Raw genomic sequence first — 15,277 nt, forward strand, 5'->3', positions numbered from 1 at the left:
TTAATGGCTAGAGCTGTTGGAGCAAGAGACAGGTCCATTATGATTGAGCAGGAGTCAGATTAATGTCAATAACATCAGTTTTTCCACTGTAATGATTGTACGTGAATGTCCAGGGTACGTACAGCTTCCTGTCCCTGCATCCTGACTCTGAAGAGTTTGACAGGTCGTGAACCCAGGTAGCGTGTTCTGGTATCGGACAGATCGCCTGTCACAGGGTCCAGCACAGTCCTCAGCAGCACACCATTCTGAGATTTAAAAAAAATATAGGGATTACAGCACAAGATAATAAATTAAAACTGTAAGACCTTTGCTTTGGATTGTCAGCAACTGTTGCATGGGACTCATGCATGTTTGAAAAGTTTGTGGATCAGTTTTATGGGTAAGCCCTAATACCTGAAGTCCGATGTTGAGGTAGAGAAAACCGATCGTTCCCTTTTCACCAAGTTCATCCTGTTTCTCTACTCCACCCATCTCTACGATACACAGGCTCTCTGGTTGGGCTGGAAGGGCCTGCATACTCAGAGGCTGGAGGCAGTCCTGTGGGTGATAAAGACACAGAGCATTAGGGTTAAACCAGTGTAGACGTAAAAACAGACAGGTTACAGGACCCATTGACCTCTTGGTTTTAAGAGCTTTACGGCCTTTATTTTGCTCAATAACATCAGGAGATAGAGACATCTGCCACTTTCCTGATGTGGTTAATCACAGGCTGACAGAAGTTTTAGGAACAGTCAGTTAAATATTAATGGCAACATGACCTGCCCTAAAAAAAATAATTCTTCACTACCGCTTGTGTAAATCCTGCTCTGTCCACTCTGTTTAAAAATCACTCACATATCTGAATGATCAACACTGGCTTACATCAAAAGTGCGTCATACTGAAAATAAATTCACTCAACACACCTGGTCCACTCCCTGCTGGGTACTGTAGCGCAGGAACAACTCCAAAAATAATCCTAAACCTGAATTAAACAAAGTTAAGAGAACTAACTAATCTCTTTCTGGTTGGTTAGTTGGGTTGGCAGTTCAGGTTACAGCTTTGTAATTGCATTATGTTTGCTATTATTAATTGATACACAACACACAGCTGTTTGTTTTGGTAAGCATAAAAACACCCTATGAGAGGAGAAACTGCTTCACTGGGTCTGAGGACAGCAGGAAGAAATTCATCATGTTGCACGAATCCTCCTCTTGGTACTGGGTGAAACTTTGAAGGAGATAACCACGGCAATTATTCAAATTCAACCAATGAAGAAATCAAAGAAAGTTTTGAAGTTACAGGATTTCTCTTGGCAACTAGGGCTGTTTTGGTTTTAACCAGATACTGATGTGTTCTGCCTTTTATTTAGATGCACGATAACGACTCCAGTGACTAGCACGAAACCATTGCAAAGTACGTTTGAGGCATTGCCAAGAATTAACAGAGAGTGTGTGTGTGTGGCTTTCTGTTCATACCGAAGGGTCCAAGGAGATGATCCTGACAGTGTTGTCAACAAGTCCAACAGCAAGGAACCGTGAGCGCTGCTCACCAGGTGGAACGTTAGCCAGACTCATGCAAACCACGTCTGCAGACATCTCCTTCCGCTCTGTGTACTCATTCAGCTGGCCGGACTAAAAAAGGAAGAATGAGACGAAGACACAGTTTAACCCAACTTCTTTTCTGTTGTTACTTTGATGTCTTAGAAAAATGCAGTTTGGGGTATAAAGTCGAGCCTGACCGATTAATCGGTCATATTGCACGAAGCCTATTAATCGGTATAATCGGCACCGATTAATCAGTCCGATTATGCCTGTCACTGATTAATCAACATCGGCCAAAATGTAGCCGATTATAAAAAATTTTGCTCCACAGAGATTCTGTCACTCCAGCTCCTGTGTGTTGGGCTGCACACTTCCCGAGTGCCCGCCCCCTCCGTCCACCATTATCTAATGTAAGCCTATAGAACAGCGCTTTAACGTCGTGTAAGTTGCTCATTGTGTGTTTACAGTTTTTTTTTTCTACTTACTGTGTTTAAAGTTTGACTCCTTTAATTTAATAGTGTTCTGTCTCTGTCTTGAATCATATGGGTCTTATAATGATTTGTGATTATATATATGATATATATACAGTATATATCCTGTGTATATCAATGAATTTATTATATATATCAGCCGATACATAGGATATCGGTCGATATATCAGACATCGGTTGATATATCGGATATCTGCTTTTTTTTGCCCCCAGTATCGGAATCGGCATCGGCCCCAAAAATCCCAAATCGGTCGGGCTCTAGTATTAAGATGAGCTCTTCCTCTTGGTCTATGCAACAAACAAATAATATCTCCCACTCTTTCTTGTTGACAGGAAACAGAAAAGTACAAAATGATCATTGGACAAGACTATGGGCATTGAAATGATGCAAAAATTCAACAGGTGGTGGCTTGAACCGAGTGCACCGGCTCATCTTCTTTCCCTTAAAGTCTCAGAATCATGGGGCATGAAATGCAGAACGTGTGAGGTCAGACTTCACGTTAATACTGAAAAAGCTTAACTGTTTGCTTCAAACTCACTTTTTAGGAATATTTCTGTCAGAGTGCGTGATGTGATCAAGTGTAAAGTTAACCATTGGAGACCTGTACACACACCAACATGTCTGAACTCTTACCGGGTCCATTTCAAAGTAGACCAGCTCCCCTCCAGTGAGTGCGATGACAACCTGTCTCTGGTTCACGGCGCAGCGGACGATAGTTTTTTTGCCTGGAGTCTTCCACTCGTTCACACGCTTGTCAGCGCGGATGTGACGAATACCATCAGGGTACACCTGTGAGGAGAAACAAGGGTAAGCAAGCAAATCCAGAGGGATTGTTCTGAGGAAACTTTACTTTATCTTGTGCACAGTAAACTGCACTGCAAGTCACTATTTTGCATTGAAGAGTTTTATGATTTAAGATAATTCACATGTAGCTGAGGGCTGTATTAACATAAGCAATGTGTAAATATTTGAGGTTTTTCTGTGTCCAAGTCTCTCTGTAACAGGTCTTTACAAAAAGCTCTCTTTAGGCTGCACTGAAGTTGGTTTCAGAATCATTAGATGATTCTACAGACACACTGCACCCACCTGCACCAAAGCATCTTCACCCAGCAGCGAGCAGGAGAGAGTAGGCGTTGTTCCCAGAAATCCAGAATCTGTCACTTCCTCTACAGTCTCCCCGATGGACAGGACCAGGGTGGCGTTCACGAAAGACACGATGATGTAGGCGTCAAACTCATCTAAAGACAGGAAATAAGGCAACATAAAGATCAGGAAACCATCAATAGGAGAGTTCTGAAGCTGAAAATATATAATGGTGGATGATCTGGGTATGATGAGAAAGCAAACATATAATAAGTAACAACAGAAATCCCAGTAGTTTGGCGATGCTCAGAAAAATGCATCAATACATGTAATGTGCAGCTACTTTGGGTGGCAATGTAAAAACTTTATACACACATCTTCTTTTTTTCTTCTACTGAATGAATTTTTATTTATTAACCTTTATTTAACCAGATATAAAAACCCACTGAGTTATAGATCTTTTTAGCAAGGGTGGCCTGGCCAAGAGGTCAGCAGCACATGTCTCTTTCCATTCTCACATCAATAACATCACCCGGTCCGCTTACTTCCACCTCCGAAGTATTAACCATCTTCGCCCTTCCCTCACGCCTCACAGCACCTCCATTCTTGTTCACAGCCTCGTCACCTCCCGCCTAGATTTCTGTAATTCACTCCTCTTCGGTCTCCCCCAAAAGTCACTCCATAAACTTCAACTGGTCCAGAATTCAGCTGCCCGTATTATCACCAGAACCCCCTCCCACCATCACATCACCCCCATCCTGCAGCAGCTCCACTGGCTCCCGGTCAAGCATAGGATTGAATTCAAACTCCTCCTGTTCACCTTTAAGGTCATCCACAACCTTGCCCCTCCATATCTATCTGACCTCCTCACATCGTCACTCCTGCCCGCTCCCTCAGATCCTCCTCCTCCACCCAGCTCACTGTGCCCTCTGCTCGCCATAGCACCATGGGGAGCAGGGCCTTCAGTCGCTCTGCTCCCCAGCTCTGGAACTCTTTCCCCCCCGGTTCTCAGAAATCTAACCTCCCTGCCTCTTTTTAAATCCAGACTCAAAACCCACCTGTTTCGATCCGCATTTTCCTTTACCTTGAATATTTCCTCTTATCCACTTATCCATCACATTCTGTTCTATTTTGCTGATTTTAGTTGTACTGTTTTTTGATGATTTGATTGATGTTATTGTTGTTTTACCCTGTACAGTGTCCTTGGGTGTTTTGAAAGGCGCTTTTAAATAAAATGTAATATTATTATTATTATTATGTCATAATAAACAAATAACAGTGTGGTTATTACAAGAATAATGAAACAAACAATACTTTGGAAATAAATTACAACTAAGTGCAGGAAAATAATCAAAATAAAAGTTTATAAACACAGGCACTGGTCCATAGCCTCTCATCTGTCATTCAGCATGAAACAAAAGTATCCATCCAGTCTTTGCCTTACATGGTGTCAAAAAAACAACACACTGTTTTTGCACTAGTTGAGGAAATAGTGTTTAAATGCATTACCCAAAGGGCTCCTTAACCTCTTAAGACCCAAACTTTTTTCTGATGTGCATTTTTTAATTCACCTTCCTATTCTGGATAAGTAAGACCTAATAAGTATGATAACTGAACTTGGTCTTTGAACGGGAAGTTTGATTATTTGTGTTATGACTTCTCCATTAGGTGGTTGTTAGTAGTGTTATTGTACTTAAATACATTGTTTTTTCCACTAAAATTGGTGTAATGTTGTAATTTCACCAAAAGATGATGTGGGCAGTTACCCTAAATGTGGCTCATTGGTCAGAGTTTTAAAAAAATATAGGATCATGGGTCTCAGAGGCAGAAATGTAATGTCCACATATGTGGACACTGGGTCTTAAGAGGTTAAAGCTCCTGTGAGGCTCTTTTAATGTGTACTGCCTTTAGTGCCCCCTTGTGGACTGAAGGGTAACTCTTATCTCTTAGTTTGTTTTTAATACTGTACCTCCATTCATGAGATGTTTCAGAGTGTGAATGCTCACCATTCTGTCTTCAATAAATACAGTTGCATTAAAAAAACTTAAGATATCTTTTAAAAAGTTAAGCAGTTTCCATCTGTTATTCAGGAGAGTGACGATTTACTGCTTTCAAACTCATCTTTTCAGCCCTTGTTGTGTCCAAGTTGTGTCTGATTATTATGACGCAAGGCCCAAAGATGTAAAAAGACATGTCTCATAACGTTTGATTAATTCATTAAGAGTTTTAGTAAATCATTTTACAAACAATATAAAGGTCTTATATTCCTGGAAACAGTTCAGTACACTCAGCCTCAAACATTTGGGGAGACTACTGAATTTGCAGAGTTCAAGAAGACTCTCCAACAGTAAGTCCACAACATGAACTGAACATAAAAGAACAAAAGGAGCACTGAACAAGAATACTGAGCAGGACATAAAAAAACTGAAATAAAGTTGTACTTTAGGTGCACCTTTTTCTTTGAGAGATTATCATAAAGATGTCAATCATACTAATTCTCCTGTTTCCTGTTAAAAATGGCATTTCAGTGGTTTTCAACGACCTCAGTAAGACGGGTCTACTCTGTTTAGAGGGATCTCATGCTGAGGATGGAAGTGATAGAGAAGATGTTAGCAACAAAGTGATCAACACATTACTTTTATCGTATTTCATGTTAACGTAAGGAGACACACAGATATTACTTTGATCTGTTGGTCTGTTTTTCATGGTGTCTCTGGCGTAAGCTGCCCTGTTTTTCAATGAACACACTTAAGGGAAAGACAAACACTGTCCCCTCCTGTGAACACTGAAGTCTGGAAACATAACACAGATCTGTGTGGGAATCGCATTGTGTCTTCCCCTTAAAGTAATCACAGGCCCAAGTCTGTAAAATGAGAAACACCCGGCTTTATTTTCTGAAACAAAAACGTTGTATAACTACATCACTTCAGTCTGTGTCAGTCTGCTGTGCTGCTCCTGCCTCTTTTATAGTGTCGGCAAAAAGTTAATTATCGTTTTTTTTTTTTTAATTCACAAACAGGCGTCAGGTCTCTTTGTCAATTTGAGTTTAAAACTGAAAAGTCAGATCCAATCATGAGTGATTGCTGTTGACTCTTGGTCAATGCAAGGTAAGAAACACCTCTGAGCACTTGTAAGCTCAGTTTGAATGAGTGAAGCCTAGTGGCCACAGCGATGCCAGAGCTCAAAGAGTTTGAGTCTGCAGAGAGAGGGACAATCACATGTAGACAACATATATAATAAATTATGTCGTTCTTAATGCCGATGATAAAGTAGTTTTATCCATCCTGCGTGGAACACATCATGATTTGTTGAGTATACACATCATAACTGACAGGCCCATTTTGAAGTTTCTGCAGCCTGTCATGATTCAGGATGCCCTGTTATCTGCAGCTGTTGGTCCACTGTGTTTCATCAAGTCCAAAGTCAACACAGCTGTTAACCAGGAGACTCTTAAAGCACTTCATGCTGACATCTGCTGACACGCTTACTGAAGAATTCATTCCAGCAGGATCTGGCACCCGCCCACAGCATCAAAACTGCAACTAAGAGCTTTGATGACCACGACATTACTGTGCTTGATTGGCCAATAAACTCGCCTGACATGAACCCACGAGAGAATCTGCTGGACACTTGTCAAGAGGAAGATGAGGAACACACAGCCCCATACACAGATGAGCTGAAGGCAGCCTGGAGGATGCAGCAGAGTCACAGAGTGATACTCCCTGCGTGTTGCCTCTTTTACTTCATTGCAGCACCTGGGCTGCTTTTAAAGCTGTTTGTGGCCCTTCCTCATGTTGTTTTCTTCCTGTCTTTATCAAAGTGTGTTTTATGCTTGTTCTAAGGCACATGTTGCTTTCGGGGAAAAAACAACTACTTAAGAAATTACTTCCTGCCAGACAAGTACGCTAACACCCAAAGAGCTAATGTTCTGTTTTACTTGGCAGTTGAAGGTTTGTGGACATGACAGCTGAAGAACTCTGAACTTGCGTGATAACATTTTTTCAAACAGCCTTTCAGTGAAAACTGTGGTAATAAATAGTATTTTCTGCCATCCGTCCCAGGCTGTAAGCATACACTGAATCTGATTAATGACAGTTTGGGGAGAGAGATTGTACCTTCCACATGTCTGCGCACTGTCCACACAGCGTTGGGGTTACCGGGCAGCTCAGACACAGCCATCTCTGACACCTGAGTGAGAAAAATAAAGAAGAAAGGGAAAAAAAGAATTTAATAAACATTAACAATTGCTCATTCTGTTGATACATTATAATGGCTCAATCCAAGAATGGTCTGCATGGTGCTGGATCAACTGAGTTATATTCGTGTATGAGGTCAACAACTCCTAGCCAAATGAAGGACTCTTTTATTTATTTTTTTAGTTCCAAATAAAAAAAAATCTCTTAGCTGAAATATTTTGTCATTTTGTCCTTCAGTTTCCACTGACTAACACATCTAAAGTTTTATCTCTATCTGAGATGACACACTTAAACATGATCCAGTGACGCAAGCCTTCTTTTTTGGAAAAGTGCGTCCAAATTATGCTTCAGACATTAAGAAAAAAAAAAGATTAAGTACAGCATAGGGTATAAATTGGGATGAGTACCAAATTAGGTACTTTTTTAGGTACCGACCGAATTCTGTCAAAAGCACCGGGTATCGATTCATGTAAAACCAAAAGGTACCATGTTCAGGTACCTAAATGCATCCTTGTGACTGTGAGGGAGTGGAAAAGTAGGTGATTTTCCATGCTGGACATGAACACAGCATTGCAAGGATATATAGAAGAATATATTTGTTAAATTGTAAAAATTATATATTTTATTATTTAACAAATTGATATTTTTACCACATAAAAGTACCGAAAATTGGTACCGTTGAGTACCGGTACCGATTGCCAGGGACAGGGCATCAGTACCGTGTCGTTTCAAATGTGAAAGGTACCCATCCCTTGGGATAAATGTATCAAAATAATAAAACTAGACTAAAACAAAGCATTTTTTAATCCATTAAAAGTAGAATATAACTTAGCAGCGTTGTAGTCCACTGAAACAGTACTCTTCAAGCTTTTTTGGCTGTATTTTATAATTCAAAATGTATAAAATGGTGTAGCTTTTAATGTGAATGTTAAAAAGTCTGCCTCTTTTAAAACTACAAAGTGAAGTTGTTTAAGGAAAGACAGCTAAAACTCTAATCACAGGACTGAAACAGGGGTTACTTTTATTAAGTTTTTGATCAAATTAAAACAAAACTGGTTTTGAGTTCCCTCAGTCATTTGTTCTTATTGTTTTTTTAAAAGGTGGGGAAAAAAATCATCAAAAAATCATAAATTGTTTTTTTTTTGTTAAAAAAATCAGAGATTTTATTTTCCGGCCATATTGTCCAGCCCAAGCTCGCCAAAACATCATGCTGCCTTAAATGTTGTGTTTGTGTTTTCATACCTCCAGTCCATGTCTTAGGACCCTCAGAGTAGACCTGGGTCCTCGCCCACATGCAACATACAGCTGGGGTGTGTCTTCATTTGCCAAATCAGCAATCTAACACAATGCAAAACAAAATAACTCATTACGTCATAAATTTTCATACACAACTTATAAGAAAAGGCAAAGTTAATTTTGAAAAAAAAAACTACTTTTCATTTTGTGGCCCAGTTAGACAAACATAAACATGTATTTATTTCACAAACCCATCAAACACACACTGACCTGGCATGACATGATGGGTGACAAGTTCTCCTGTTCATCCACCAGCACAAGGTTTTTGAGGGGGCGAGGCTGAAAGAAAAAGGTGTCTCCTTCTTCAAGAGGCATAGCGGAGGAGAACTCTGGCTCTTCATCATCATCGCCCAAGTGAGCAATCTGATAAAGGTAACTAGAGGAGGGAAAAAACAGCAGCATGAGTTTCACAGGTTAGAGACAGTTAAGTATTTTAAAGAAGACTTTTGCCTAGAACAAAGCGATGTTGTAAGTTAGTCTGTAATTAGCAGCAGAAACATTACCATACAGAGAGAACATGCAGTATTTCCCAGGAAAACATCTGTCTCTGCAGAGCATGTGACTGTGAGACCTTTTCATGACTACTAAACAGAGTGGTGGGGAAATTGCCCACTTATTTGCCACTCAGATTGACAAATACAAACCAAATGATTCAAATTTGCTCTTGGGAGTTTTAAGATATTCATAAAAATAAAGAACTTTTAGTCCAGAAATTCAAACAGTAAAAAAAAAACAGGTTCAAAGTCAAAGATTGTCAAAATAAATTAACTTTTCGTGGAGAGTTCAACTGCTGCTGACAAGCGACTTACTGGTTTCCAAACTCTGAAGAAACAAACAGGAAGCCTGTTTTCAGGACACACATGGCTGTTGCGACGGGGATGGTGTCGAAGTATTTCAGTCGGATTTCTGTGACCTGGAAAATAGCACCAACACATTTAAAGGATTAGATCTGTGGACTCCAAAAGGTTTATTCCAAATCAATCACAAACCAGTGAGGTATTTTTCTATGGCATGTTAAGCTGTTTTGCAAGGTGATGTTTAACCTGTGGAGGAATAGTAAATGTGAGACGGCTGTTGATGTTTGTTTCTGTCATCAGAGACTCCAGAGACTGCAGTTTTTTTTAAGTCAAACCTCATAATTACACAGAGAAACACCAGACTCCACCATCAAATGTCCCTGTCTCGTCTTGTTGCACAATAAAAAATGAACAGTAATAAAAAATGTCCTGTTTTGTGTCAGGTCTAACATTTTTTTAGCCACCAAACTTATTTTGTCTTTGAAAATGGGTACCCCACAGCAGTACAGAGGATCGATAATTCATGTGTCCTTTCTCTTTACTCACCATTTCCTCATCTGTTTCCAGGGTAACCTTAAAAATATCCCCCTGCTCCGTCTGGGCCAGGAAGAAGAACATGGATTTTGTCTTGTGTGTTGCCGAGCAGACAAATATCATGCCGCGCTCAGGGTCATCCAAGTCATTCTGCAGGATTCAGAAAAAATAATTGTACAGATGAGAAGGATTGATATGAGATTAAAACTAATATCTAAACCCTTCAAATTAAAAAGATGCGCAGAAGCTTGATGCCAGATTACACAGCTGTGATAAAAAATGCCCTCACCCTGCGTCGTGGGATGGGACATCTGATGTCTGGCTGGTCTCCAAAATTCTTGTAGGTGATGTAGTTTTCAGAGCAGATCAGAACTCCACTGGGTCCATCGGATCCACCAGGGACTAGAAAAAGAGTTTTTTGGTAAATATTTATATATATTTTTACATTTATCCTGACTTTAAAAAATATAATAACCAAAGAGAGCTTTATGGGCGGTGGTTTCCAATTCAATCTTTCCCCTTTACTCTCTAATTGTCTCTTAAGTGTGTTGCTGTCTGGTGGTGACATAAGAGATTTAGAAAACAATTCTAGTGATACTGAGAAGAGGAAATAAAAGACTCATCTACAACACTTTATCATTTTTTAATATTCTTTACATTGTGAAATCTTACACCGTTTGTCTTCTTAGAACAAATCAGTTTCTACATCAAGTCACATTTTTAATCAAAAAGCTAGGAATATATCATTATTTCAGATATTTTAGCACATTAGCCTGACTTTTGCTAAATGTGATTGCTAGTTTCAGTCAAGACTGCAATGTTTCAGAAAAGACACTTAGTGTTTAATTTTGGGAGACAAATATTCTCACCTGTAATGAGGAAGTTTCCATGCTCTTCCAAAGCTTCACTGTACTTGCGGACCACATGATTCAAACCCAGATCCAGCTCATAGAAAGTGAGCGTCTGTTGCGTGTTGGCTGCTGCTTCTCCTGTTGGATCATTATCCGCTTCCTGAATAAAGAAAATATCACAATACAGGGTCAGAGATTTCATAATTAGACAACATCTTGGTGGGTACAGTCTGCTTCAAGAGTGCTGGAAACATCAAATTAATAAAGACATCATGAGAAGATAGTGTTAGCCTTTAACTAAAATTTTCTATGATTAAACTTCAATACTCATAAAAAAGCTAAGGTCATACAGGTTCAATCTTGCTCCAGGGTTTTCCAGAGTAGAGACATGACAAACTCATCGCATTGTCAACAAAAGTCTTTAATAATAACATATCCATACCTCATAGTCCATTTCAAGGCAGGCAAACATGGGATTCTCAAAGCCAACATCGACTCCAACTACATGGTAGACCAGTGTGTTTGCTTTGTGTGCCTCCAATGGAGAGGAGATGGTAAGCCTGGCAGCCGCATCTCTGTTCAAAATATAGACCAGCTTCTGTTTCTCTATTGCTCCTAAAAACAGAACAAAAAGGACACATCAAAGTTTTAGCTTAATTTGACCTTCTGTTATTTGGTTCAAATATGTTCACTGTGCTGTGAAAATACAATATCAAGCATTAAAGTAGAACTCTCTTAATCTGTTCTTTTCAAATAACTATAGTTGTCCAGAATTAGGGAAAGACCTCTGAATTTAGACTAAGTTCCAGTTAAACAGTTAAATCCTACAACAGCATCAAGTGCCTGTATGATCGTCAAAGTTAAAGGAGAATCAGTTATGACTTCACTGCCATCACTCCTGTGGGAGATTTCATTACATTCAAGGTTTACACTTGGCCACTGACTAGCACTGGTTCTGAAGCAAGCAAATAAAGAGGCATAATTATTTGAATTTTAATAGCCACTGAGGGTTAATCACTGAATGTCAATTACTGAAATAAAAACTCCACTGAATTCATGGCATTGAACAATTTTGCTATGAAGACTATGTACCTAAATTTATTTGTCCTGAATTCACCTATTGAAGATTCAGATCCGAAAACATTCGCTCATTAAAAATTCAAGTATCAAAACTCAAAAAAAAAAAAAAAGAGATCTGGGTCACTCAAGTTTAATTTGTCAAATTCAGTTTTAAATTCACCTCGACAAAATTCAGACCCAAAAATTCAAGTTGAAAAATTCAGACTGCAACATCTGGGCTACCCGGGACAGGAAAGGCAATATACCGTAATGACAGAAATACATGAAACTTTTTTTTTCTCTTTAAATATAATCTTAACAAGATCAGTGTTTCAAAAGCAAGTCTGATGACAGCTCTGGTATTGGGCATGTTTTGGTTACGTTTCTCAATAAACCCACACACCCTCCTGTCAGTCTTTAGGAAATGGTCACTTTAAGGACCAAGATAAGCTTTTCTTTTACAGTTCATATTTTCAGACGGTCTCTATGGATGAATGATCTTCAGACATTACACTACTTAATTCCATATTTTTGGGCTTGAATTTGAAAAGTTGAATAAGTGAATATTTGGGGGTCTGAATTTTCAATAGGTGAATTCTGGATAAATAAATTCAGATGCATAGTTTTCATAGCAAAATTCTTCAACGCCATGAAATCAGTGGTGTTTTATTTCAGTTTTCTAACATTCAGTGGATGTTAAATTAAAATAATTGTGTTTCTCATTTGCTTCTATAGTTCTCTCTCAAGCCAGTATGTTTTTAAAACTGTTCAACATCTTAGGAAAAAAGAACAGAGAGTCGAGGGAGAGTGACAAAAAAATAAGATAAGTGTGATATTGCTGGAATATTGCTAAAATGTTGCCAAATCTATTAGGCAGTAACAAAAAATGCAGATAATTAAGTCTGGTTCTAAACTGATGTGGTAGTTTTGCTTGTGTATTGCTGGAATAATTTCTTCTAATGGTTACAAAAATACAGATCAAGATCCGCAAAATATACAGAATAGCCAGTTAGCCACGGCATGAGTGTTTTCTATGATAACCATGTTAGCGTAGTCTCAACTCAGGGCTAACAGCAGCTGACACAAACATCACTTAGATCTGCAAACAATAATAGCAAGCAGAAAGTGCATCATAGTAATTTTTGGGGCATTTTCCTGTCAGTCAAAATAAGATATTAAAAACCAGACTGCTTTATTCTGATTCAAAGGCAATGTCTCTGACCCATGATCACAATGGTGAGGTCAACAGTGTTGGAAAGCTGGCAGCCACAAATTTAGCTTAATGCAAACCTCTGTATGTGCATCTATGGAACTACAAATATGGGCTTGTCCTTTTTCTTACCAATCATAACAGCTCTGCCTTTTGGGTCAACAGCCAGGAACTGGCCTGGGACAATGCGTCTGCAGCCGCTCTTCCCAAAAGTTTCCTGATGGATCTTCTCAAACATGTTTTTGGATGGATGATACTCCAGGATGACAATACGGCCACTGTCACTCCCGACAACAATGTAATCTATAAACACAAGATGACAGGGGGTTGGAAATATACAATCTTGCAGCTGAGCAATAAAATGTCCTATGGTTTCAAAATATTCAGGTCTTTTTTTTTTTTAGCTAGGAGTGATAATGTAACTTGTTTTGAGATCAGAGACATTTAATATTTCTCCAGCAATTGTCAGAGAAGAGACATGAGAATCTCATCACATCAACAAACCAAGTATAATCCTTGAAAGTAAGACCCAGAGTCACCATGTGCACGAGGCACATTAAGCATTAGATGCAGCTTTGTTACATACCTTTGGTACCCCCAGTAAGTCGGAAGGCCATCAAGGACCGAACAATGCCAAACACCTCCACTGTAAGAAGTGTGTGCACCTTTCCTGTGTTTGCATCTGGTCGCAACAATTCCAAGATCTTCCCTCTGGAAACAACAATCTCCTGCATCTTGGTTCCTAAACAAAGAAAAATCACTCTATTTCAGTTTTTCTCATGTTTTGAAAATTAACCACGAAGATGCTTCCCACTCCCAGTGGCATAAATCATAATCTTAAAAATGTACACATTACTAGCAATGTGTTTGTTTCTATTTCGTGAAACTTGTTGTTATTTAAGCACAGTTTATAATCCATTAAAATTGTGAAAAAAAGAGGCATGCAGTGATCACCTGAGAAGTTTCCATGGATGGCATGAGTGATGCCTGTGGCTCGCTGCAGGGTGATGTTGTACAGAAACATGGCTCTCTTTGTGTGGCTTCCCCAAAAGGATCTTCAGGGGCACAGAGCACTATGCCAGGAAAAAAAGATCTGAAACAAACCAAGTAACTCGATCATTAAAGGAGTGAATTGCGGTTTTCATTGAAATGAACCATTACTTTTTCCACAATTAGTCCTAAATATGTTTCAGAGTTCACAGTACGTTCACTAATGGAGGGATGTTAAAACTCGTCTGGGCTGCACTAATGAAGAACTGACAAATGTCGTAAATGTGATGCTCCCTATGGCGTAAAAACTCTGACAGATTACATGCTTGAGTAAGTTAAGAGTGTAATTAAATTATGAACACCATAACTAAACCTCTGCACTCAATGTTTACATATTAGTCGGCGAAGAGCACTGCTAACATTAGCTTAGCATACTGAAGTCGTACACTACGCTTTTCTGATGTTTACGTTTACGCCTCCAACCTTGTTTAGAGCAACATTACGTAGGATATCGGCTACTGTTACAAAAGTTGGAAATGTAAGAAATTAACTCAAATGGTCAAAGTTTATAGGCCATGCATCAACTTGTAGTAAATGAACGGAGCGCTCATTCATACAGAGCGCCACTTTTGCCTGACGCTATCCAGTGATTTCTTGCTGTATTACTTATTAAAGAGCACGCATGTTACAAGAATAATCAGTCTGTTAATTTGCGACTTGCTCAAGATTTCTCGAGTAGAATATTTACCGGCCTACAGAGTAGGATGATTCAGATTTCAGATGGATAATGTTTGCAGAAACTCCTCAGTTACTCAAACGATTAGCCGCCGTTCGTGGGTCCTTCACCGGTCTAAACAACGTCATGTTGGGTGTCGTGAAAAGTGCCTGACCAAAATGTGCAAGTATGGTCAGGGCAAATCCCCAGCAGAGGTCGACAAAGACTGAATTATAAAAGTTATTACCCATGATTATTACGCACGATAGGTCAATTACAGTTTATTTATTTATCTGTATAAACACATTTTACCATTCTAAATAAGGAATTCACACATATTGCATTCAATCTTGTTGTGGAAGTATAATTTGTGGCAATGGAGTGTAAACAGTACGGACTCTTGGAGAGTCTGCGCATAATTTGGCAGAGAAAGTTTACTCTAATTATGGTGATTCAAATTATTGACACCGACTTACACAAAACCGGTCCACTCTTGAATAAATGTTGGCATAAAACTAGAAAGTTTATATCTT

At 39.1% G+C, this 15,277-nt stretch overlaps 1 protein-coding gene across 1 annotated transcript in view; it reads right to left on the minus strand.

Moving 5' to 3' along the window:
• Nucleotides 1-14,917, minus strand: part of sf3b3 (splicing factor 3b, subunit 3) — a 36,255-nt gene extending 21,338 nt beyond the window's left edge. Inside the window, exons 1-17 of the mRNA XM_074678054.1 lie at nt 14,778-14,917; nt 13,994-14,132; nt 13,626-13,781; nt 13,172-13,342; nt 11,213-11,385; nt 10,789-10,930; nt 10,209-10,321; nt 9,932-10,069; nt 9,398-9,501; nt 8,799-8,964; nt 8,535-8,630; nt 7,212-7,284; nt 3,100-3,251; nt 2,647-2,802; nt 1,456-1,611; nt 394-537; nt 123-245 (exon numbers count right to left, since the gene is read on the minus strand). Of these exons, the coding sequence (XP_074534155.1) occupies nt 123-245; nt 394-537; nt 1,456-1,611; nt 2,647-2,802; nt 3,100-3,251; nt 7,212-7,284; nt 8,535-8,630; nt 8,799-8,964; nt 9,398-9,501; nt 9,932-10,069; nt 10,209-10,321; nt 10,789-10,930; nt 11,213-11,385; nt 13,172-13,342; nt 13,626-13,781; nt 13,994-14,063 (2,133 nt within the window). The 5' untranslated portion in view covers nt 14,064-14,132; nt 14,778-14,917. The remainder of the gene's footprint in view (nt 1-122; nt 246-393; nt 538-1,455; nt 1,612-2,646; nt 2,803-3,099; nt 3,252-7,211; nt 7,285-8,534; nt 8,631-8,798; nt 8,965-9,397; nt 9,502-9,931; nt 10,070-10,208; nt 10,322-10,788; nt 10,931-11,212; nt 11,386-13,171; nt 13,343-13,625; nt 13,782-13,993; nt 14,133-14,777) is intronic.
• Between the last annotated feature and the right edge of the window lie 360 nt (nt 14,918-15,277).

The sequence above is a fragment of the Halichoeres trimaculatus genome, unplaced genomic scaffold (assembly GCF_033239565.1).
Source record: "Halichoeres trimaculatus isolate MK-OKI-2021-1 unplaced genomic scaffold, fHalTri1.1 fHalTri1_scaffold_10, whole genome shotgun sequence".
Lineage (NCBI taxonomy): Eukaryota > Metazoa > Chordata > Actinopteri > Labriformes > Labridae > Halichoeres > Halichoeres trimaculatus.